A 22720-nucleotide genomic window follows, 5' to 3' on the forward strand; every position below is an offset into this window, starting at 1 on the left:
GCCCCCACGTCCTCTCCCAGGACCGCATCTCTGCAAAGACAAAGTAGTTACAAACTACTAGTTTAAAACAGATCCTACACATACAAGTTCTTGTAAACTTACGTAGGAGCTCTTATAAAAGTGAGCCCCTTGATGCCAAATCTGCAGGCAGGCTTGGCAACAATGGCCCGCTTACCCGCATCGCCGATAATATTTACATCGGAACTACTCGCTGAATGAGTAGCCCCGATCCCACTCAACGGGACCATTGTGGTGGAGGGGATTGTCTGTTCCACCGCAGCATCATCCCCAGATGCTGAGGTCCGTGGCATCTTAGCCGCCGGACTTGGAAAAGCAAAAACACAAATCAAAACTTGGAAATCGACAACTAGAAAGTACTCAATTGCAAAAACAACTAGCTACTTACCTGTCGCTAGTAGTGTGGGAGGAGCTGCTACGCTTCCTCGCCACTGACCGAGTACTCCTTAGGCGCCCGGTCTGGGTATCAGCACTTGGAGTGGGGCTGTGCTCCCATCACTCTTTTCCCCATACGATGCCTCATCTGGACAACCAAGTCTGGACATCAGTACTGTTTTTATGAAACCTCATATGAGCATACTAAGATTTGATTAACAGATCGAGGGAATTAGAAGAACAAAAGGGTGAATAAATGTCTGGGAGTGAAGGACTATTCTTAAAGCGATCCACGTCCTCATACAGAAAGCAAATCCTATCAGATTTACACTATGGTAAAATACTCGATTTCTACGTATAGACTACTCTTATCAAGTACCTACTTCGATAGATTCGCAGCAGAAAATGTACCAGAAACAACTAGGATTTTCTTTACATTCTTCAGAAGTCGTTGTACTCGACTAAAAACTACATCATCCGAGATCTCTTCCTTCGAGTATCTTGACGGATCAGTTATTCCCTGATACTAGAATCCAAGAGATTCCTGAACCTGCAATGGCTGGATCCTTCTCTTCATCCAGTCAAATACGACCGCCTCTCCAGTTAACAAGTTTTGTCTCAAGATGGCAATCCGCTCGAGTAGTTCAGAGATCTGACTCTCGTCGACTGATTTTTTATTCCACTCGGGCCCTTGGATTAGAGGGCCGGAAGTAATGGATGGAAAACTTCTCGACTGGTTCTTGACATAAAACTACTTGGTTTCCATTGGATTACTCTCTGCTACTAAAAGACTCTAAGAGGGACTTGTTTTCGTCTTTTACGTTTTCAATGGTCTGCAGTACGCTTTCAACCCCGCCTCGACGCCCTCCATCCACCTCGCCTCCGCCCTCGCGGAACCGCCGCCGCAGCGGTTCCTCCGCCCCCCACCGTCCTCCGCTCCTCCTGACCCGCCCCTCGCTCCTCCTCCACCCTGCGACCTCCTCCTCCTCCGGCCCCCGCGCTCCGCCGGTCCGTGCGCCCCTCCTCCGCCAGCTCGGTGCCGCCGACCCGCACGCCTCTCTCCGCCGGGGTCGGCGGGTCGAGGGTCGGCGGGTCCAGCAGCGGCCTCCTCTCCGACTCCTCCGCCGGCGCTCCCCCTCCTCTCCGACTCCTCCTCCACCGTGAGGCCCTCCTCCTCGCGCAGCCCAGCCGCTCACTGCCATCGTACAACTCTCCATCTCCTGCGCAGATACTCTCCGTCCGCTCCTTCATTTGTGAGCCGCAGACCTCGCCTCCGCGACTGCATCACGACCTTGCCCTCGCCTGCCGCCCAGACCTTGTCAGGTCTCCTGCTCGCCCTAGGTCCTGGAGGATAGAGATCGCAGCAACAGGCGGCACGACCGAACCCTAGAAACTCCTGGTGTGCGATTCCCCCTGCATCCATCCGGATCTGTGGCGCAGTCACAACACCCTCAGCTCCTCCTACGGTCCGCCCTCACGACACCATCGTCTTCAGATGCGTGCCCTCCGACTTGAGTTGGGACCAGGTGATTATCTTGTGAATTCCTGCTCCTGATAGGACAACCAATGAAGGCTCTTGGTTATATGCATAGGATTTATTAGTAGAGATTTCTTGCTCTTGAACGGATCCCAGGTAGATGAATGCAACAAACCTTTAGTGAGCTAGGGATTGTTTACTATGTAGATGAATGTAGCACTAGAATGCAGTGTTGGATATCAGTGCATCTTCATATAGCACTTGTAGTTTTTTGCTCTGCGGTGATGATCTTGATTTTGCGTACAGGCAATCATAGCTGCAGGAACAAGGAAAAATTCAGTCCATATATTTGGCGAGATTCAAACCCAAATTAAGAAGTTGACCATGGTAAAAAAAAAGACAAGAAGTTGACAGTTGTTTTTGTTCCAGACCAGAAATCAGGGAAGGTATGTTTCTAGAATTCTAAGGACCAAATCAATTGGCATTGTCTAAACTGATTTTATCCAACATGGTGGCCAGTTAAAATACTTCTCTTTGTGTCTGCCTTACCAGCTTGAACTCCAATACTTGCATGAATTTGCTGGTGTGAATGCAAGCATTGGGCATAATCCCAACCCTATGGTTTACTTTTCTGGTGTCTTTGTGTTGATAGCCAATCACTTTGGAAGCAAAGCACTATCAGTTGGCGCTGATGTTCATTTGATCCTGCATTTCTTGACTTCTTGTTGTATGCGCATGAGTTTTGTCATTTGATCCTGATGTTCAATCATATGGTGATTATTGTTATTTCAGCTATTATTGCCCTTCTTTTAGTTGTTTGTACACAAATGTACCCTATTAAATTTTTATGTCCATAAGTCCATAACAACGGCAAAGCAATCTTACCACAGGTTGAAGTGTTCCGGCGACAACATGAACTTGCTAAGGAATTGGAGAGACCTGTTTCTGTTCATTGTGTGCGGGCGCTTGGTGATCTTCTGGAAATCCTGAAGTAAGACATGCTATTTGTACTTTATTATTACAATTTTATGTCCGGTTTGAAATTCTTAAATTGCATTGTTCACATAATTGTATGGCACTCACCGATTTGTATGCGAGGGACATGGTGATTCTTTTACAAAGAAAACCAGTGCTGTTGTAGTCCTGCTTATTGCCTTAGTGAGATGCCATGTAACAGCTTGCTGCATTATTAACAAACATGCTTTGTTGTGTTAACATTTTGATTTCAGGCAAACTGGACCTCTCCCAGCCGGTGTTTTCTTACATTCATATCTGGGATCTGCAGAAATGGTGTCTGGGGTTACAAATTTAGGCTGTTACTTTTCATTGTCTGGCTTCTTGACAGGCATGAAATCCACTAAAGCAAAGCAAATGCTGAATTCAGTAGGTAGGCTGATTGTATACTAATGATATTTCATCCCAGAACCGTTTACCAATGAACAACTTTTGTTTTTGTTTTAGATACCCTCGGATAGAATTCCTTTAGAGACGGCTGGACCTAATGCATTGCCGAAATTGGACGATGTTTCTGTATCATTGGTCCCTGTGCACAGTTCAGATGTAGATAACTGAAAAAGCATCACAAAGATCCAGAGTCACAGGCCGCTACCGCATCGAATGAGTTCTTGAACCACCCAAAAAATATCCATATCGTAAGTGTTTTTCCCTTGGATGCACTTGTCTGAAATTTCCTTCTCCTGAAGATTGTCTTGGCTTCTTTCATTTTATGTTTTGTGCGTCTCAACAATAAAGTTGTCTTGGAGCCTTGGAGGTGAAGCAAAAATACTAAAAGACAAATATACAACAAAATATGTTTGTTCTCCTTCCCGTGTGTGATTTGAAAAGCATAATTGTATATTAGTATTATCGAGGTCCCTTTGTTTAAAATTCTTAAGCAATCCAGTGCCAGTTACCTGATCCCTTGAGCATTCACTCTCTAAAAAAGTCCTGTTTACTTCATATCTAGCAATAAATGTATGAGAAAAATGTGACTAACAAACTGCGTGAGCAAGTGCATGCATGCTAACTCAGTTTGACGGTGACTCCTATGACATGTTTTATGACATGCCTCAGATTAATGTAGTATGGCATGAACTGACTAATTATGATGGTACATAGCTGCCATTCACAAAGTATTAGCTTTCTATGGCTTTATTATGTGTTGTCCTTTGCATCTGCACCATCAACAAACTGTATTCTGGAGGTCCATTAGAAAAACGATGGAGGTTTCATTAGAGTTCTACAGCCTGAGTTCCAGATCGTGTAGATAACATGGTTTTCGAATGTCTACACTCTTGGGTGCTCATAGTTCCTTCACGTCCTGTTCTGAGGTGTATGATGCGCACTTACAATTTTTTGGAGCAACGTTGCATAATCTTGACATGCTGAACTTGCTCACGACGATGCATTGCAGGTATAATGAATGTTCTTATTGTTATCTGTTCTCCTGTATGTGATCCAATTCCACTTGCAATTCCTTTTACTGATGCAATGCTCCCTTCCTCGCACATGACCTATTGTGCCAAGATAGGACGGGGTGACAATAGAGATGTTGGCACCAGGAGGTGGGAGATAGGAGGCTATCGCTAGCAAAGCTAACGTGGAACCGAAGCCTGCCTCGCCAAACTGGGTAACGGAAGCAAGCCAAATGGGTGGCGCACAGGGGCAAAAGTAGAGAGCAAGAGGAACTACTGAGTGGAGTTGCACCGATTTATGCTCTTTTTTTATTAAGTTCACACGCATGTCCAACAATTTATTTGCGTACTTTGGATTTTGGGCACGTCCCACGTGAGCATTGAATAAAGAGTTGTACATCTTGGGTTTTATTCTTGAAGTTATTTCGGGTGCAATCAGTTTGGCGGATCCAATTGTATCATTTTTTTGGGATTTTATTCGAAAAAGAGGTCTTTTCGGATTCCGGATCTAATGAATCCTGCAAATAATTAGAAGGATAAAATCTGATGCCACGTCTTAAATCCTTAATTCCAAATCTACGCTCGGGGGCTACTCGCAGCAAAAGGGTTTTTGATTTAAGACTCGGGGATTGCGGGATATAGACATCAAAGATTTATTTTTCAAATTTTTCGGAAATAAGAAAGTAAAAAGACTGAAGTGACCCTCAGTCTAATTCTACGATTCAACCTAAGGCTCGGGGGCTACTCTATATGGAGCGCGAGTACTTCGCGCACCATATATGATCAAGATTTCTGGACTTGATCACCTCACAGCCTCGAAGCAAACGGGAGTACTTGAAGGACTACTCGACGTATCTGAAGGAAGGACTAGAAGCAACCAGAAGGATGTTCTGACTACTTGAAGTACTCGAAGACGCCCAGCCAAGTACTCGACGCCTGCAGGACTCGGCTACGAAGAGCTCGGGGGCTTGTCAGACCCGGGACAGCGGGACTGGTTATAGACAAATAATGTTCTAGAGTAAGGGATAGCTCATGGATGTACCTTACCTCTTTTGTAACTATTCAAATAGGCATAGAACTAGCTGCAGTATAAAGGAAACTACCCGATTGTGTTGTAGTAGGATTTCAACTGTACTCGGCTAGGACTTTCCATGTAACCCTGTCCCTCCGGATATATAAGGGCGGGCAGGGACCCCCTCCAAACAATCATCAATACCTAAGGCAATACAAACCACACAGTATGTAGGGTATTACGCAAACTCGCGGCCCGAACCTGTCTAAATCTTTGTGTTCCTTGTACCATCGAGTTCTAGAGCAGTCGATCCCTACCTGCAAACCCTACTGCTAAAGGTATCCCTGAGCAGACTTGACGGTAAACACCGACAACTGGTCCCCCCGCCGCCACACCGCGACCAGCACCGTGTCCATCACCTTGATCATCCACGGCGCCGGCTCGCCGGCGGAGCACGAGGGGCGGTACCCCGGCAGCCCGCGCGCCACCGCCGCCAGCTCGACCGTCTTCTCGAGCACCCACTCCCCGCGCTGGGGAGCCAGAGTGAAGACCTTGAGAACGCCGCCGCCGACCGCTGTGGCAACGAGTCCAAGGACGCGTGCCTCGCTGTCCCCGCCGGCGGTGACCTTCAACGCCGCCGCGCGCTCGTCCAAGCATTCCGTGCACGGCAGCTCGGAGCACGAGACCTCGCGCCGTGGCCCGGTCCAGAGCCACCACCGCGCCGCTGCCGGCATGCCAGAACAGGGCCGCCCTGGTGTGGCCCATGAAGTCCCCCATCCTCTCCCTGCCCAAGCTACACCCGCGCCACGCGCCGCCGCCGCCCTCGCGCGGCGTGGTGAACGCGGAGCCACGGCGGTCATCGACCACCACGCACATAACCCGGAAGCTCGACAGGCTGATGCCGCTGCCGTCGCCGTCGAGGAGGAAGGGCCCGGAGTGGAGGTGGTAGCGGCTGGAGCGCTCGAGGGGAGGGATCGCCATGTAGCGCCGCGCGAGGGGGTCGCAGAAGACCATGTGCAGCCACCAGCGAGGGCAGCAGTCCTCGCGCTGCTCGAGGGCCAAGAGGAGGAGCCCGCCGCGGCTGTCCCGGATCCTCCAGAACACCGTGTCCACGACGACCTCGTCGCCGTCGGGCGCGCGCCAGAGGAAGTCGAGGGAGAAGCGGCCTGGCGGCGGCGACGAAGGCCGGGCGCGCGCGCTCGGGGCAGCAGCCGAAGCAGCGACGGCCATCGCGGTAGGAGCCGGCGACGTGGTGGCGTCCGCCGTTGCGCGAGGCGAAGCGGCGGAGGAAGCCGGGGCCGGCGACGATGCCGTGCCACCGCCTGCAGCACGCCGCCGCGAGGATGAGGTGGGCCAGGGAGGGGAGGAGGAAGAGGATGAGCTCGAGGACGTCGTCGGGGATGCCGTGGATGCCACCCATGGCTCTCGATCTCCGCCTTCCTAACTTGGACGATATGATCCCAAATGTGTAGCTAGATGCTATGATATGAATATATGATCCCTATCAATATCTATATATTGTGCATGTTTGGATTCAAAGGCTAGATATATTTTTAGCCTAAAATAGTCTAAAATAGTCCAAAATTTCCAAACATGAAGGCTAGTTTTTGGCTATTTGTAAATAGCCATCTTACCCAAAAATTGATTGTTTGGGCTATTTCAGGTGAAGCCCATCATAGCAAGAGAGGTAATATGACTCCAATAATTGGGAAAAGGTACTTTAAAGGCTAAATAGCTCTAGTATCTAAACATGTCAAGTGTTATTTTATTGAAGGGCTATTTGCTTGAGCTAATTAGCTCTAACCCAAATAGCTCTAAGAGCAAAGTTAATAGTTTCGCTCGCTGCCGGTGTCTCGCACAGGTGATATGGCGCACAGTGGAGGCGGACCCACTACCATTTAATGCAGTACAGTCGGCTCCTCCAATCCCAGCAGCGGCAGCACCTTTTAGGCAGACTTCGCCGGCTGCATGCGGGCGACTTCGGAGACGCCCGTCTCGCTCTCTCTCTCCATTTCTCTTTTTTCCATGTCAGATTTCGCCAGCTACTCGTCTAATATAATACCTGCTCTAACTCTTGGATCCAAATAAGGCCATTGATTTCCGAGTAGAGAGTTGGGAGAGGTGTTTTGTTTCGGTTAGCCGATTGTCACTGCTCGACTCGGATTCCACCGCGAAGCATTCCACCAAAACCGATGCGGATGTGGAACCATGAACCTTGTTCTGAAATCCGAAACCGGAACAGAGACAGTTAGGCCGGGGGCGGGGCCATTTCCATGGGAAACGGGGTTACTGATGTGTGGGTCCGGTCCCACGTATTAGTGTCCAGACCGCCGAGCTGGCATTGATCGGTGGTGCGCTGATGATTACAGTCCAACCAATGGGGAGTTGTGGAGGGCCGTTGAGGCACTTTGCACAGTAGGTTGCTTTGACTAAACCTAGTGATTGTAAATTGTGGCCATGATACGCCACTTTATAGCACCGCACTTTATCAAGCATACATGTGAGATCAAGTCACATTAGTAATTATAAAAAACTTATGTGAGCATAATTTAATTTTTTTATTCATGATACAATGTTTTCTATGGATCACTTGAAAGTTAAAGATGTGCCCGTTTTTAAAACTTATTGGATCTAGAATACAAAGTATTAAAGTACGAAGTTTTAAATGTGATAATTCAAAATTTAGGACTAAGAAATTTGAAATCACAAAGGTTTAAATTTGAGAGCACCAAATTCATAATGTGCTAGTAGAAGGTTTCCAAATCCGGAGTGCAAAGTTTACAATTACAAAAGTTTTAGATGTTAGAGTTAAATGCTTGAAGCATAATGTCACGACACGGTGCTTGTAGGTTCTGGCTAGTAGAAAAAAAATGTTGGACATCTACAAAGTTTCTCTTATGATGTTTTAAAGTCTTTTAATATTGCAAGTACAAAGTTGTTTTACTTTGCTTAGGACTGCAAATGGATGATTCTTAGATGCATCTGCAACTTTTTTTAGCTCAAATATTTGTGATGCTTCTTCAAAATTGGCTGGGATTAAATGTGATTTGAGTGGATTGGATGAACCAACGAAATGAAACAGGAAAAGAGATGCCGAATTAAGGCCAATCTCAAATGGATTTCATGGTGATGAAATTCTCCTCACATTCCATGAAACTCCATCCTTCTCTTTCTTTGTCATATCAGCTAAAGTGAAGATATTTAATGTCATGAAATACTCCATGAAACTCAAATTGAATCTGGCCTAATGGTACAGGCCGATTCAGCAGTTCCACGTCAGCAACAGCAGCCCTGCTGGGTGCTGGCCCTCCCGTCCCGTCCAGCTCAGACAGCGGAGTAGAAAGCCGGGCCCAGCAGTCAGCCGCTCATGCATACCGAGAGCGAGGAACCAGAGAGAGAGGTGGCCCCACCTTCCCCACGCCTCAGTGAGCCTGCGCGCGATCTCTTTCTCCGCCGCCGCATCCGATCTCGATCCCCCCCCCCCCCCCCTCCCCGACGCGGCGAGTCCTCCGGTCAGCGCCGCTGCCTCCTCCCCTCTCCTGCCGCCGCCGTCGCCGCCATGGTTAGCTGCTATAACCCCCACCCCTCTCCCCCCTCCTCCTCCTGCTCCCCATAGCCAACCACCTCCGCCCCCTCGGAGCGGCGACCTGCGGAGCCGACCGAATCTGGCTCCCGTGCCGGCGCGGCCCGGCCGCGGTTTGTGCGATCGGAGCCGCACACGTCCCTCCTCGGATGAGTGCGGGCCCTGGGGGTTTAGTTACCGGGCCCCGAACTTTCTGGCTAGTTGTTGGCGCGGCCGCCGCGCGAGATTGCAGGCGGTTCTCGCGGCGCAGGCTGCTGGAATCGGGTGCTTGGTGCTCCGATTTCAGCCGCCGCCGCCGGCTTAGATGAATCCGCCCGAAGAGTAAGGGAGGTCGCCTGTGCTCGCCAGTAGGCTGAACTTCCTTTTGTTTGCTAAATTTAATCGCAGTTGAAATTGGGTTCTATGTGTGATCCTGGTACAGCTTGGGCACAGGGGGTCCTGGTCTATTTCCGCTCGAGCTGTCTCTGTAGCAGCGCATTTGTGTTACTCTGTTTGTTTTCTCAGGTTAGGTTGTTTCGGTCTGGTGTCTGAATTGCAGCTGAAATGAACTCTGTTCCAACTTGGAAAAGTTTGGTTCGCATTCACATGCCTGATTCTTTTTTTTTTTGATGAACAATGCCCTGCATATAGAGATTTTAGCTCTTAAGGTTCTTCCGATGTGGAAGTAAGTATTCGATATGTTTTTTCATGATCTACCATATTGATAATGGAATTCTATGGGTATGTGAATTCAGAACTATATCATTGGAGCATTCAAGCCACCATGTGACATCTCGATTACATTCTCTGATGCGAGGACCAGGAAGCAGGTACAGTGCTTATATCCTCATGTTGCTGCAGTTGGGTTTCACACCGGAATTCTGCTTATAGCTTACAAACTGTTGGTTTCTGCTGTTGTTATTTCACAGGTTTCTGTTAAGAAGGACAATGGGAAGACAACAATGGTCCCTGTTTTCCAGAGCCTGGAAACAATCTCTGGAGAAGTATGATTTCCTTGTTTCCTTGTTCTTACCTACCTTGCTTGGGTCATGCCTAGTATTCAGCTCAGGTGAAATGGCTTTCAGGTATCGATAGCACCAGTCCCAGGTAAAAGGATTGAACACATGGGTGTTAAGATCGAGTTGCTGGGCCAAATAGGTATGCTATCTTACCCTCAGCTGCTTCTTGTTCTTTCAGTAGCATGTTAATTATGAGGCAACAATTTTGCTTCTAGAGATGCCATAGTCACTGTTATTCAATTCCACACATGCTGCTTAGGTTATGTGACTTCACAGGCTAGTTATCTTTGTTTAATGTCTTCATGAACAACCAGTTTCTTGTTATGAATTTATTCCATTTTTGTATGCTATTAAGATGTTCGATTGGTCGTTCTGATGATTCTTGACACAAACTGCAGTTCATATCCATGTTACTATGTTGCTCTAAGATGGCTGTTGTTTCTAATTATTTCTTTTTTTTTTCTGCATCTACTGGTTGCTGTTATATTTATTTTTGCTGAAAATGCTGCTGTAGACAGTTCTGTTTACATGATCCATTACAGTTTTCAATTTCGCTGGACATATTTCACATTACATGCCAACTTCATGCTCTGCATGAATATGGCTTCTGTCGTGGATAAAAGTATTGAATGTTTGTGCATTTATGGAGTAATTTTTCTTCTGTCACATTACGGAATTACATCCCGTCTACGGTTTCTACTTTTAGTCCTCCAAGATCCTGATGTTTACAATGGGGAACCATTTCTTTTACAGAGCTGTATTTTGACCGAGGGAACTTCTATGACTTCACTTCATTAGGTGAGTTTCTGGTGCATGATATGGCAGTACGTATTATAGTGGATTTGTGCAATGTCTGGACTTGTGATCTTTTTTTCTCTTCCATGTTAGAAATCTTAAAATATAGGCTAGTTAGTTAATATTACCATAATGATATGCAGCCCTCCTGTCTGTTTGATAAAGAAAAAGTTCATAATTATTATCCCTGCTAAATCCTCTTGATGTCATCCTTAGTTTCTCAGCATGATAGTATTCAAGTTTCACCATACCATTATCTTGGTACAGTACTCAAATATTTAAACCTGTGATTTGTTAACAAAAGGAATAAAGGAAAGTGAAGCTTTATGAAAGCTTTATAGAATAAGGCTTACGAAGATGACATGAAAACTGAATGAAAACCACTGAGTCTGTTATTAACGTTTACCAGACCTCGCAATAGCATCATGGAATAAGTCTCTGTTCTAATTGATAAATACATGATACAAAGAAATGCATGATACAGACCAAGCAAGACCAATAAGACACGAAACAGAAATGCATGATAAATACAAGGTTTGAAACTAATACAAAGAATACACAACTGTTCTAATTGCTGTGCCTTTAAATACACTGAGATGTGTTGTACCATATTTGGCTATTTCTATACTCATCAACTCAGATTTCAGTTCCCCTTACTGTTTGCCTTATCTCTTCCTTTAGTTAGACTGTTGATGTAAAACTAAATCACCTGGCTAGAGTAGAATCCTGGGCTAGTAACTAAGATGTGCCAAAAGGGTCTCCTGAACTTGTTGTTCCGCTAGTAGTGAGTTGGTCAAGTTATTAACTTGTGCTTTCTCTGCACTGCCATATTATTATTCATTATTATTACTACATGAGAAGCTATTATGACTTGAAATGCACTGTTTACCTGTGCAGTGCGCGAGTTGGAAGTTCCTGGTGAAATCTATGAAAGAAAGACATACCCATTTGAGTTTTCAACTGTTGAAATGCCATACGAGTCTTACAATGGGACAAATGTCAGACTGAGGTAAGCAAATGCTATGATTAAGATCAGCACTCTTATTGAGTTAAGTTTTTCATATTTAAATCTTTACTGCCATCATAATTCCAAATTTTAGTTTTGCAAAAACTCATGGGAAATGGTTGGTATTGGTTCATCTTCGCGCACAACTTGAAATGTTGAATTTAATTGTACTTTCGAATTGGCTCTGGTTAAATACTGTTGATCACTTAAATTCAGTTTTTAAATTTAGATTTGAATATTTCAATGACAAGATTTATTTTCTCAGTACCCACTGGAAGTCCAGTTACTAGCAGGTTTGCGTATCTGCAACCTTCTGTGTCACAACTCACAATGTCTGATATATGCTTTTTACTAACTTATGAATTGGAATACATGGAAGCTTCATACAAATATGATGTTTAAGACATCTTTAACTGCATTTACAGCCTTGGCATAGGATATCATTTCTGTAGTTCCATTGATTTGTTTCTGCCGCTGTATGATAAGGATGCATGACCAGCTCACTGTTATATCACATATATCTTCCTGTGAAAGATTATAGGCTAGCATAGTACATGTATAATCCCTCATTATTCGGCTACTAAGTTGGAGAGTAAACTATCATATTTCATAAACTCATGCATTCCATTTTGGCTCAAGCAAAATCAATGGTTAAACAAATGTTAACCAAAACATGTACACTTGAGCGCCTCTTACATCATTTCACTTGTTTGAAATGTCCTGCAAGTTTATGATAACAGTAAAATATCCATATGCTGGAGAAAATTATATAGTGAAGCGCCTGTAAAGAACAATGTACCCTTGATGCCCTTGCAGGTACATTTTGAAGGTGACTATTGGCAGAAACTATGTTGGGAATATTGTGGAATACCGGGATTTCTGTGTAAGTTGAAAGTTGATAACCACCATTATATTTATACCGCCTACATGAAAGATTTAGAACCATAGACTTTATTTATAGTATTTTGGAACAATTTCACCAGTTTTTTTTATATGCTTATAACCGTGCAATATATTTGTTCCATTCAATTTTGCCATCATTGACAGTAACTAACACATTCAAGACAATAGATTTATTAATTTTCATGTTTTCTAGCAGATTGAATAGTTTTTTTTTCAGAGTAATGATTTGTTTTCCTAATACTCTGGCAGGTAAGAAACTACTCTCCTGTCCCTACAATCAATAATAGTATTAAGGTGAGTTCTTAATTTCTTACTAACGGAAGCTTATATTTTTAAATTTGATGCTTGTAAGATATTTTGTAACTCAGGATATTACTTAATTGTGTTATATTATACTTGTACAGTCTCTCAAATTGACATTTTAGGTATCTTTGTCCTAGCAATGTTGACCAAATTTCTCTTCAGAGTTCATGTTAGCTTGCCTTGTTACAGGAGGTTCCAGAAATCTCTGAAGCCTGCTCTAAAAATGAAAAATCTGGTCAGTTTGATTTTCATAAAATGGAATAGGTCATGGCTTAATGGACACTGTTATCCCCATCTCAGAAGAATGGATACTTTTCTTTTACTTCGACATGATCCAGATATTGAATCTTGAAATATCAGTTTTGATAGTTTGAAAATCGAGGGAAGAGATAATTTAGCTGTTTTTCACCAGCCACTCCAGGTCATTTCTTTTTTTTGCTGAAAAAACAGTTCCTGAACTCTAAGTACTGATCCGATATAACTACCACCAGTCTGACGTAATTCAAGTTTATAAGTACGGTGAAGAGAAAAGGTTTGGATGTGCAAACAAAAGCCCTGGAGTGTCCTGACTCCTGATCCTCTCTACCATTCTTAGATAGTAATATTCCAAATGAGCCTGTCCATTCCAAGGGTTGTCATAATTCAAATGAGCAATAATATTCTTGCAGAAAGAATGCTTGTTGTGTTGATGGTTTTCATTTAATAAGCTGACTTCACCCAAAATATATATAATAAACAGCCCCAATACGACGGAGTTTATTAGAGTTGCTTTACACTTTTTTTAAGAGATGTCCTGAAGAGCAAGTTAATAATTTATTTCCCTATCCTTCTATTAAACCTATACTTAACTGCATGCCTTTTTCTATTTAATGTGGTTGAACTAAGAATGATCCTTCTAAAAATATAGATGGTTGTACATTTCATTATGAAATTCATGTTACTGAATTTTCCTTTTCAGATGGAAGTTGGAATTGAGGATTGCTTACATATTGAGTTTGAGTACAGCAAAAGCAAGTAAGATCACAGGCATATGCCTAACTATTTGTCTGTTCTGATAAGCTTCTCACTATGGAAACCTGCAAAGTATTCACATTTTGCTTCTTCTTTTTTTGCAGATATCATCTCAATGATGTGATTATTGGGAAGATATACTTCCTTCTTGTTAGAATAAAGATAAAAAATATGGAGCTGGAGATTCGGCGTAGGGAGTCAACAGGGTCAGGCTCTAACACATATGTTGAAACTGAGACTCTTGCTAAGTTTGAGCTGATGGATGGTGCTCCTGTCAGAGGTATGATTTGCTACTTTACAGTGTAGTGAGTGCTTACTTGCTTCGTTGTTGTAAAGCAAAGCATTCATATCCATTCATTGATCTCATGGCTGCACTGTCACCTGTAGCTTCAACACCTCAAAAGTTTGAAGCAATAATATACCTAAACATTAAGGTATTAATTTGTTAGCAATTTCAAACCTATATGAAACACTGACAGAACCTAGTTCATTTGAGTTAATTGCTTGTGCTCATGGGAGTTCTAAATTGCCGTGGCCACTGATAGAAGGAGAGGGAGAAAACCAGCAGTCCCTTGTATGGCTTTTGCCTTTTTGCTGTGAATCATAGAAGTTGGTCCAGTCTACATTTGAACCAGTACCAGCTGGAAGGGATGCTCATCATGGCAAAAGGACCATGATGCATAAAGTAATGACCTTTTCTTCAGATGTTTACCGTCATGATCTGTCATTGTCCAATGCCACCTATGGTACAAAGCCTGAATCTGGTCAGACGTGGTTGCAGTATAGAGTATACCTGCTTTGCCCATGTAGGAAAACCATTTGGTGAGCCGGGAGCCCGGGAGTGGGATGAATCATGTCCATCCTTGAAGTTAGGCCATATCATTTTTCAAGGATGTTGATGTTGTTTTCCAGCATGGCTGATCAAATTGTGTTTGCAGGTGAGTCTATTCCAGTGAGGCTGTTCCTGACGCCTTATGAGCTGACACCAACTTACCGCAACATAAACAACAAATTCAGCGTCAAATACTACCTGAATCTGGTCCTTGTGGATGAGGAAGATAGGAGGTACTTCAAGCAGCAAGAGATCACAATGTACCGTCTCCTAGAATCTGCCCCGTCTTCCTAGATCCTGGCCTGGAGCAGCATGATGTTTACCTCTCAGGTTTTGTATAATTGAGTGCTGAGGTTAGAGCGACGTTGTGTTACCTGTATATAACTCCAGAAGAGCGCCGCTGTTGACTGCTGCTATGGCCATGCATGCTGTCGTGTTGTTTGTGTTCTTTTTTTTTTCCTGCTCCTTACCTTGCTTTACCTTGCTTATGGTCTATGGCACCGTGGTTAGCTGGGGGTGCTAGTGAATCACCTGCCTCTATTTACTTACCATTCTCGTGAGGCTTCTACAAGAATCATGTTTGATCTGTCGATATTTTTCTGCGGGATGTTAGTTTAGTCTGACAGTAATGTAATATGTTTTGGTAAGTTGAACAATGTAGAATTTACTTGGATTGCCCTGTTAGGTAGCAGATTGTTTGTGTTTCCCTCATCATGTATCATGTGTCCTCTATATTCGTTGCTGCTGATCATTCCATAAACTTTGGATCCATTGTTGCCAATTCCATACCATCAATAATCCAATGCCCCCTTTCCACAGTTCCATGTAAGATCCAGGATTTTCAGTCCAGCAACAAGCAAAACCAAGCCATTAAGCAAAACAGCATGACCAATCCACTGCATTATTTATTCCCCTATCTATAGAAAGAAGCTCCAGCACCTTCCCCTTGTCTATGCCACCTACTACTAAAAACGCTCTCCAGAGGACCTCACGCCAGGAGCCAGAAATCCCTCTGCCGCCTGGTGGTGATGAGGTAGCCGCCGCCTCGCCGGCTCTTCCGCCGGACGGCGAGCGCCATGCACGCAGCATGCTGGACGCAGTAGTCGGCAGCGCTTGTGCCTCCGCCACTGCCGCTGGCCGCGCCCTTGACGCTGGCCATCCACATCGACAGCAGCCACCATTTGACGGACCGCTTCTTCTGGCCGACGACGAGCAGCGACACGCCGTGCTTCCTCGCCGCCTCCACGATCGCCGGGCCCCGGTCCTTCCCTTCCGCCAGGGAAAGCTCCACGCGCACCTGGTAGAAGAACCAACAAAGAAAAAAGTAGCAAATTGAAACATGGTGATTTTTCTGCACAAGCTGACAAGCATGTGCCCAACAACACGAGGCAATCAGAGTCAAAGCTGGAAATGGAGGGCCATGATCCTGTCTGCCGGGGACATGGTACCCTCTGATGATGCTCAGCCACATGCCCCCAGCCCCCAACCCTGCTGTCAGTTGCCATCTTTGCTTGCGATCGCAGCTCGCTCTGTGCTGCCTGTGCCTGGCATCTTTTCCCTTGGATCTGACAGCAGTAAACGGGGCCCCATTTTCACTGTTTTTCATATAGAATGGATGCATTGTTTCTTTTTGAAGAAAAAAAGAATGCATTGTTTCAAGGCAAGGGGACTGTTGTTGTCTGATTCTCTAATTACTCTGCATCACGAAAGGATGTCGGCAGCAAAGAGTTTCTACAGTTTGTTGATCGCTCGAACCAGGTGAGCATGCATTGAGGCCTTGCTTGGAACACCGAATTCGACGGTAAATTGTTTGGGGACAAGTTGTATCAGCTCTATGAATTTTGCGTTCCAATTTCCAAACAGACTCAACAGTGTGAAGAGTAAAGACCATGCTACTGATGATCAGGTTATACAATCTCAGTAGCTAAGACTACATTGTAGGATAGGTTATGCACAATGGAATCTTCTTTCCTTTGAAATGATGAACACAAACTGAATCCTCCTATTGTACATTCATTGATACTGTTGCTTGCACCAAAGAGCAGATACTTGCTGTACCAGCAAAAGATATCAATTGTTTAGGAGGTCCAGGTATAGTAAAGAGCTATGCATGGATGGCATCAGATCAAGGACTCTTTTATAGACTGTCACTGTGGCATTAAATGCATAGCAGTTCTGGCTTGGCAACATCATCAAAGCCAACCTTAATCTTGATGTTGCAATTAGTTAGTAGTTGTGGGAAGAAATTGATGCTGCAATTAGTGTTCCTCCCTTAAATCGTAGTACTAGCTTGTTTTATAGATTGTGCCAATGTTTTTCTCAATGATGTACACCGTACTAGATACAACGTTTACTTCAATTATGCCAAGAAGACCGACCAAGCTGAGATAAAATTGACCCCAAGAAAAATACTTAGTAACCAAAATTAGCCAGAATGAACAAGCACTAGCTAGAAAGTCACCACCAACTTCGCCTTTGTGTTTTTTTAGAAAATGGAAATGTTTCCGGCCTCTGCGATCACACATGCACACAGCCAAGTTCTTACAGCATTCAGCTTCAAAGCTGATCACCGAAATCTAAAAAAAAGTTCATCAAAATTGAGAAAAAAAATCATAAGCAAAGCCTATCACCAACAGAAGAGAACTTTTTTTTTTGAAAGCAACAAAAGAGAAACTATAACGGTACAAAGACTGCAAAGCTGAATGCTTCATATGTTATTGCAGTTAGTTAATTACCTCTGGTCTCTTGGCCTGGCAGATGCTCCTCATCGCCTCCAAATGCTGACACCCTCTTGGATCGCGTCCTAATTTGAGATGATCCACCAAACAAAGGGGGGGAAATCATCTTATTTAGTTGGGAACAACGACAAGCACGTCGTCATTCAAGTTCGTGATCGTCAATTCTGCAGGCTTACGCACGGTTCTTGCTGCTGCCGCCGCCGCCTCCCCTGACGACGTCGAGCAGGACGAGCGTGTCGCAGGGCCGGACGGCGTGCGAGAGCGCCCAATGCAGCGCCGTCCGGGCCTCCTCGCTGCCGCCGTCCGCCGCCACCATCACCTTCCTCCCCACGACGACGGCGACAGCCTCGCTGCCGCCCTTCTTCTTCGCCTCCTCGTCCTCCTCCTCGCCCTTCAACGACTTGCCCTCGCCGCTGCCGCCGTCGCTGGAGCCGCCCTCCTTGGCGCCGCATATCGACGGCGGCGCGGCAGTGGGCGCGGCGCTGCCGCCGCCGGACCTGATCCGGTGGAGGCAGAAGGAACGTAGCGGCCTGGCCATGGCGGATGTGTGCAGCAGAGCTTGGAGGCGGTTCAGCTTGAGATCGAGCGAGCTAGTGAGGTGGTGTAGACTGGACTGGAGTGGAGTGAAGTGGCAAGCGAGAGCTGGCGGGGAGCAGAGTTGTGTGATCAAGTCATTGCCGTGTGCTGGCATGTGGGTCCCACCGGAGGGCAAAACCGTCAAAACGTACGAGGTGATGCGTTTGTGCAGTTGTGCTTTGTCCCATCCCAGGCACACTGGGGGTCGTTTGGTAGGCCGGCCGGCGGCCACCTACACGGGCGCCTTTTTTCTCTTCTTGTGTGGATTTTTACCTTTCTGGTTAACTCCTAAGGCTAGTCTAAATGCACGGTTTTATTTTACTGTTATCTAGACTCGAAACTGTTAGATTTGTAGGATTACTAGCATAAGAGAACCACAAACAGAGCTCGGATTAGGATTAATACCTTGATCTTGAGCTCCCGTCTTTTTGTTCTTCCTCTGTTCTTGTTCTCTTCTTTTTTTAGCCGCCTTAGGGTATGGGAGAAGCCTTTCCCAGTGCTGCTTGTGTCTTTATGATTGGGTTGTAGTGGGCAGAGCCTTAGGGCAGTCACACGTGCCTCTGCCCTGGGGTTTCATCCCCTTATATAGTTGAGCACAGCACACTGGGGGGACACCCCCTTTAGTGTGTTCTAGAGATTTTTGACCTCCAATCAAGGTCAAAAATGGCTGCTTTGTCAATTAGTTTAGGATGACAGATCACATTCACATCTGTTCACACTAACATTCTCCCCCTTGATCGTCAGACTAAACTTATAAGTTCACTTTTCAACAAGATGACACACCAAAGCAAAAACATTATAATGGTGAATCATACACATACCACTGAACGCAGTTGTTATAGTACGCCACCTCATATCAAATGAACTTCTTTAACTTAGGAGCTCCAAAAATTTATTTCTTATACTTATATATAAAACTTATGGACTCACTTTTCAAAAGATGGTACACCAGATCAATCAATCACTGTAGTCAATTAAGTACCACAGGACTAAGTGACCATGGTTCCCATACAATATCAAGGTGATTCCTCTTAGGCTTATGGGGAGATGGGGTTATAAAAGTCCCTGAGTGCAGTTGGTTTTCATTTATATGTACTAAACATATATTTATCCTCATATTTATTCTTATGTGCATGCACTTTTAAAAGAGGAAGAAAACCAACATATTTCCATAATCATATCTTGTCCCTTAGTTAACGGGCTGCCATTTATCTGTTATGCCGGCAATATATTAGGCAAGCCTCTGAACATGATGCCCAATACTTTAAAACTTACGTCACATCACTTAATGCTTATATTTTGAGCATCATAATCTTAGAACTTATTTGATGCTCAACACTTATGACATACTTTAATTTGTCAAGCACCACTTAGTCTTAAACATAGTTCATCTAGGCCTTGAATATTCATGTTTGATTCTGGATTCAATCTTTCACAATGTCTTAGGTCTGGGAATACCTCACGACATGTTACTTGATCCAAAATTGCACTCTTTCATTTAATAATTTTCGGGATAATTTGCTTAAAGCAATTTCTTATCTTTAAAATGATATGGATCAGGGACACAAATCCATATTTGACGGTGTATAATTCAGGACATGCCACACTTTAACTTGCATCTATTAATGATTCCTTTAGGTAAAGTATTGGTTGAAGCCTTCCACATATGGCTTCTCCCACAAGAATGTTGATAATACTTTATGTGAAATTTCTCAGTATCAACACTTCTTGTAACATAATTGTCCAAAATATTGGACTCCTTACTTGTGGGCATATAACATAACACCTTTTGCACTTATGCCAATAAGGCTAAGTGTTCTTAATGATTTTTCAGGGGTCCAGTCCTGGACTTATTTCCCAGATATCCCAGTCTTTTTAAGGATACTTAGGGCATCTTATAACTTAATTAAACACATAATGCTTACGTCTGCCACAACATATGCATACTTATTGCCCTTAATGGGAATCAACCTTTTTTCTAGACCTTTATCTTGGTGAACATTATTGTTCAAAACTTAAGAGATATCACCAAGACAATCTTAATATCCAGATAAAAAAAATCTGGATCTTATGTACACAATATCTCTATTGTTTAAAATTTAATTAAATAACTTATTTCTTATTTTACATATGTATCACTTATGGAGTCAATAGTTTTTCAAATGATGAGCAACGAGTGCCATCCATTCTTTATATCTTATATAATCAATCAATCACTTTCACTTAAGTGGGATTGATAAAAAAATCTTTATGTGGGCACAAAAGCACCATAAGGAGCTAAAGCAAGTATTCATAAGTGATCTTAGCTTATTTTCCTTTAATATTATTTTTCCTTGCTTTAGAGCTCCCATCTAATTCTCAACTTAGCGACATTAGTGGTGAGATATGATACTGAAATAGTATTCAGTTCTAAGGCTAGCATATAGCTCATAATAATAAGAATAACATTGTCAATTAAATGACACATAAGAAACTAACACATGATAAACTTATCTTAATATTTTTCTCAATATTTAATTCTTACCTGACATAAAGAGGTGAAAAAAATATTTTTTTAATGAAGGTTCCACTCTCCCCCTCGAAATGTGGTCTATGCAATAGTACCGTATTTCGAAGAACTTTCATAGCCTTTTGTTAATATATGCTCTAAGTAAAGATCCCTATTCCAACATATAAGAGCAATATGAATGTATATATTGGAAATAAACATAATTTTATACTAATAGAATCTAATGACATTATCTTCCTTTTCATAAATACAATTCTTTAGAACTTAGGATTTTTGTTACTTAGAGACTATTTTCATTACCTTATCTTAGTCTCATTTTCTTTTATCTTAATTATGCCCAGAGGCATATCACATTATCTTATCCTTATTGATACATAATGAAGGAAATAACTCACCATTAATATAAAATGTGCTCTTTAACATAACTTATCTTGAGGATTGCTCCCCCTGATTCTTACGTTTATCTAGAATTGAGGGATTGCTCCCCTTTATTCTGATATTTGTCCATAAGTGACTTATCAATATTTTCCCATTAGGTATTGATGATCAATAAAAATCATTAATTTTTCATCAGTATCCTTAGCATTGAACTTTTGTAATGGGAACTGCACCTCTTATCACACTTGTATGTGCCATCTTAGTTATGATCTTAAGAACCAATAAGGTGCAGGTAAAAGCACTTCACTTCTGATAGTGGCATTTAAAACAACCTTATTAGAAACTTTATAAATTAATTAATTCTTATCATCAATAGAGATAATTCATAAGTTTGATTTTGCATTCATAAACGGATGTTCTTTCCATGAGGCATCGTTACTCTCATTTAATTGCTTAGTGCCACTCATTAGTTTCAATCTTTAGAGGCTTTGGACACTTTATTGAATACTTTAGCAAGTATCATCACAAACTTCTTCTATTGAACCAGTCCAAGTCAGCTTTGGCCAGAAATGGAAAATAACAACAGAATTTTGTGAACTAGTACTTATTCATCAGCTTTGGCCAGAAAAATAAGTATAAGCCACACTTAATATCATGTGCATAAAACTTCTTTTGTTGAATCATAACCCAAATCAGCTTTGGCCAGAAGTGGATTAAGACCAACAAAAATATTGTGGACAGGTATTTATCAATCAGCTTTGGCCATAATGATAAACACAGGCCACACTTAATTTAAGATATAAACTCCTTTCATTACTCCGATTCAAAATCAACTTTGTCCAGAAGATGAACCGGAATAATAAAATTTTGCAGTCACACATTCATCAATCAGCTTTGGCCAGAATGATGACACGTATGCCACACTTAATCAGAGTGTTATTTCTTTTGCAGCGGAAACTTTATTGAAAATGACCCATATGCCTTGACATAATTTCTCATTATTCATATTAGTTAGTATTAGCTTAATTTGATGAAACTTAGTTCATGATTATGCCCATAATTGCTTAAGAGCTCGCAACTTAGTAACTCAATCAATCTTAGTGACACATGACCATAAACAACTTTAGTCAGTATATAGTCATGAGTCACAAAATTAATCATAATCTTCGAGGTGAGAATGACATATGACTACAAACAACTTTTGGTCAGCATGTAGCCACAAGTCAATTAATTATGATATTCCGAGACTCTTTTAAGCAAATATGTATTTATCAGAGGACATATTTATTAAAATAAACACAATTTGTCCTCATATATTACTATAGTATTCTTATCAACATTATTTGTGGCTCAATTAAGAAAATATTCAAAAGCCAGCTTTAAGATTTATGTTCGAAATTGGACTCACTAAGTATGCATGGCTTTAGAATAATATACTTTATTACTAAATTAAATCATGATAATCCATGATTGTAAACAACTTTGGTCAGAATACAACCATGAATCGCCATTAAAATTCTGATCTTGAATCAAAATATCATGTTGGATTGATTCCAAAATGGGGTAAAATTATAAAATAGAGCCACTCAGTCATTAGAATTTGTGCATCCAATCTTTATAATAAATGATTCCTTAATTATCTTGTCCATAGGATGCACATTTTTCAAATTTAAGCAAAAGTATTAATGACATCAAATAAATATGGCCCATTATTTAATTTCTTTAGGTAATTGGCCATTAAAGATGTCATTATTTGATTTTTCCCCAAAAATGGGTCTTAAGTTTCATGCTT

The 22720-nt window shown here is 42.9% G+C and overlaps 2 protein-coding genes and 1 pseudogene across 3 annotated transcripts; 2 read left to right on the forward strand and 1 right to left on the reverse strand.

Moving 5' to 3' along the window:
- The first annotated feature begins 1222 nt into the window (after nucleotides 1-1222).
- Nucleotides 1223-4707, forward strand: LOC120666261 (annotated as a pseudogene).
- A 3941-nt stretch (nucleotides 4708-8648) lies between these two features.
- On the forward strand, nucleotides 8649-15438 carry LOC120666262 (vacuolar protein sorting-associated protein 26A-like). The gene is made up of 11 exons (XM_039946064.1): nucleotides 8649-8858; nucleotides 9614-9688; nucleotides 9788-9862; nucleotides 9944-10016; nucleotides 10631-10675; nucleotides 11570-11681; nucleotides 12495-12561; nucleotides 12831-12875; nucleotides 13843-13898; nucleotides 14000-14175; nucleotides 14834-15438. The coding sequence occupies exons 1-11, from the start codon at nucleotides 8664-8666 to the stop codon at nucleotides 15019-15021; spliced, it is 1107 nt and encodes a 368-aa protein (XP_039801998.1). The 5' UTR covers nucleotides 8649-8663; the 3' UTR covers nucleotides 15022-15438.
- Nucleotides 15439-15478: 40 nt separating this feature from the next.
- Nucleotides 15479-18466, reverse strand: LOC120666263. Of its 2 annotated transcripts, none has more exons than XM_039946065.1 (3): nucleotides 17642-18466; nucleotides 17463-17530; nucleotides 15479-16024 (listed from the first exon to the last, which is right to left on the reverse strand). In XM_039946065.1, the coding sequence occupies exons 1-3, from the start codon at nucleotides 18154-18156 to the stop codon at nucleotides 15693-15695; spliced, it is 915 nt and encodes a 304-aa protein (XP_039801999.1). In that variant the 5' UTR covers nucleotides 18157-18466; the 3' UTR covers nucleotides 15479-15692. The 2 variants fall into 2 exon arrangements, with proteins under 2 accessions (XP_039801999.1, XP_039802000.1); XM_039946066.1 differs by having other exon boundaries at nucleotides 15502-16024; nucleotides 17646-18448.
- Between the last annotated feature and the right edge of the window lie 4254 nt (nucleotides 18467-22720).

The sequence above is a fragment of the Panicum virgatum genome, chromosome 3N (assembly GCF_016808335.1).
Source record: "Panicum virgatum strain AP13 chromosome 3N, P.virgatum_v5, whole genome shotgun sequence".
NCBI lineage: Eukaryota > Viridiplantae > Streptophyta > Magnoliopsida > Poales > Poaceae > Panicum > Panicum virgatum.

What these genes read in the sequence shown, in the direction of transcription:
- LOC120666262 (XM_039946064.1), top strand. Translation starts at nt 8,664, where the DNA reads ATGCATACCGAGAGCGAGGAACCAGAGAGAGAGGTGGCCCCACCTTCC. An exon ending in TGGAAACAATCTCTGGAGAA is followed by an intron (nt 9,863 to 9,943) that starts GTATGATTTCCT and finishes AATGGCTTTCAG; the next exon opens with GTATCGATAGCACCAGTCCC. An exon ending in CTATGACTTCACTTCATTAG is followed by an intron (nt 10,676 to 11,569) that starts GTGAGTTTCTGG and finishes TTACCTGTGCAG; the next exon opens with TGCGCGAGTTGGAAGTTCCT.
- LOC120666263 (XM_039946065.1), bottom strand. Translation starts at nt 18,156, where the DNA reads ATGCCAGCACACGGCAATGACTTGATCACACAACTCTGCTCCCCGCCA. An exon ending in GGCAGCAGCAAGAACCGTGC is followed by an intron (nt 17,531 to 17,641) that starts GTAAGCCTGCAG and finishes ATCTCAAATTAG; the next exon opens with GACGCGATCCAAGAGGGTGT. An exon ending in GCCAGGCCAAGAGACCAGAG is followed by an intron (nt 16,025 to 17,462) that starts GTAATTAACTAA and finishes TTCTTCTACCAG; the next exon opens with GTGCGCGTGGAGCTTTCCCT.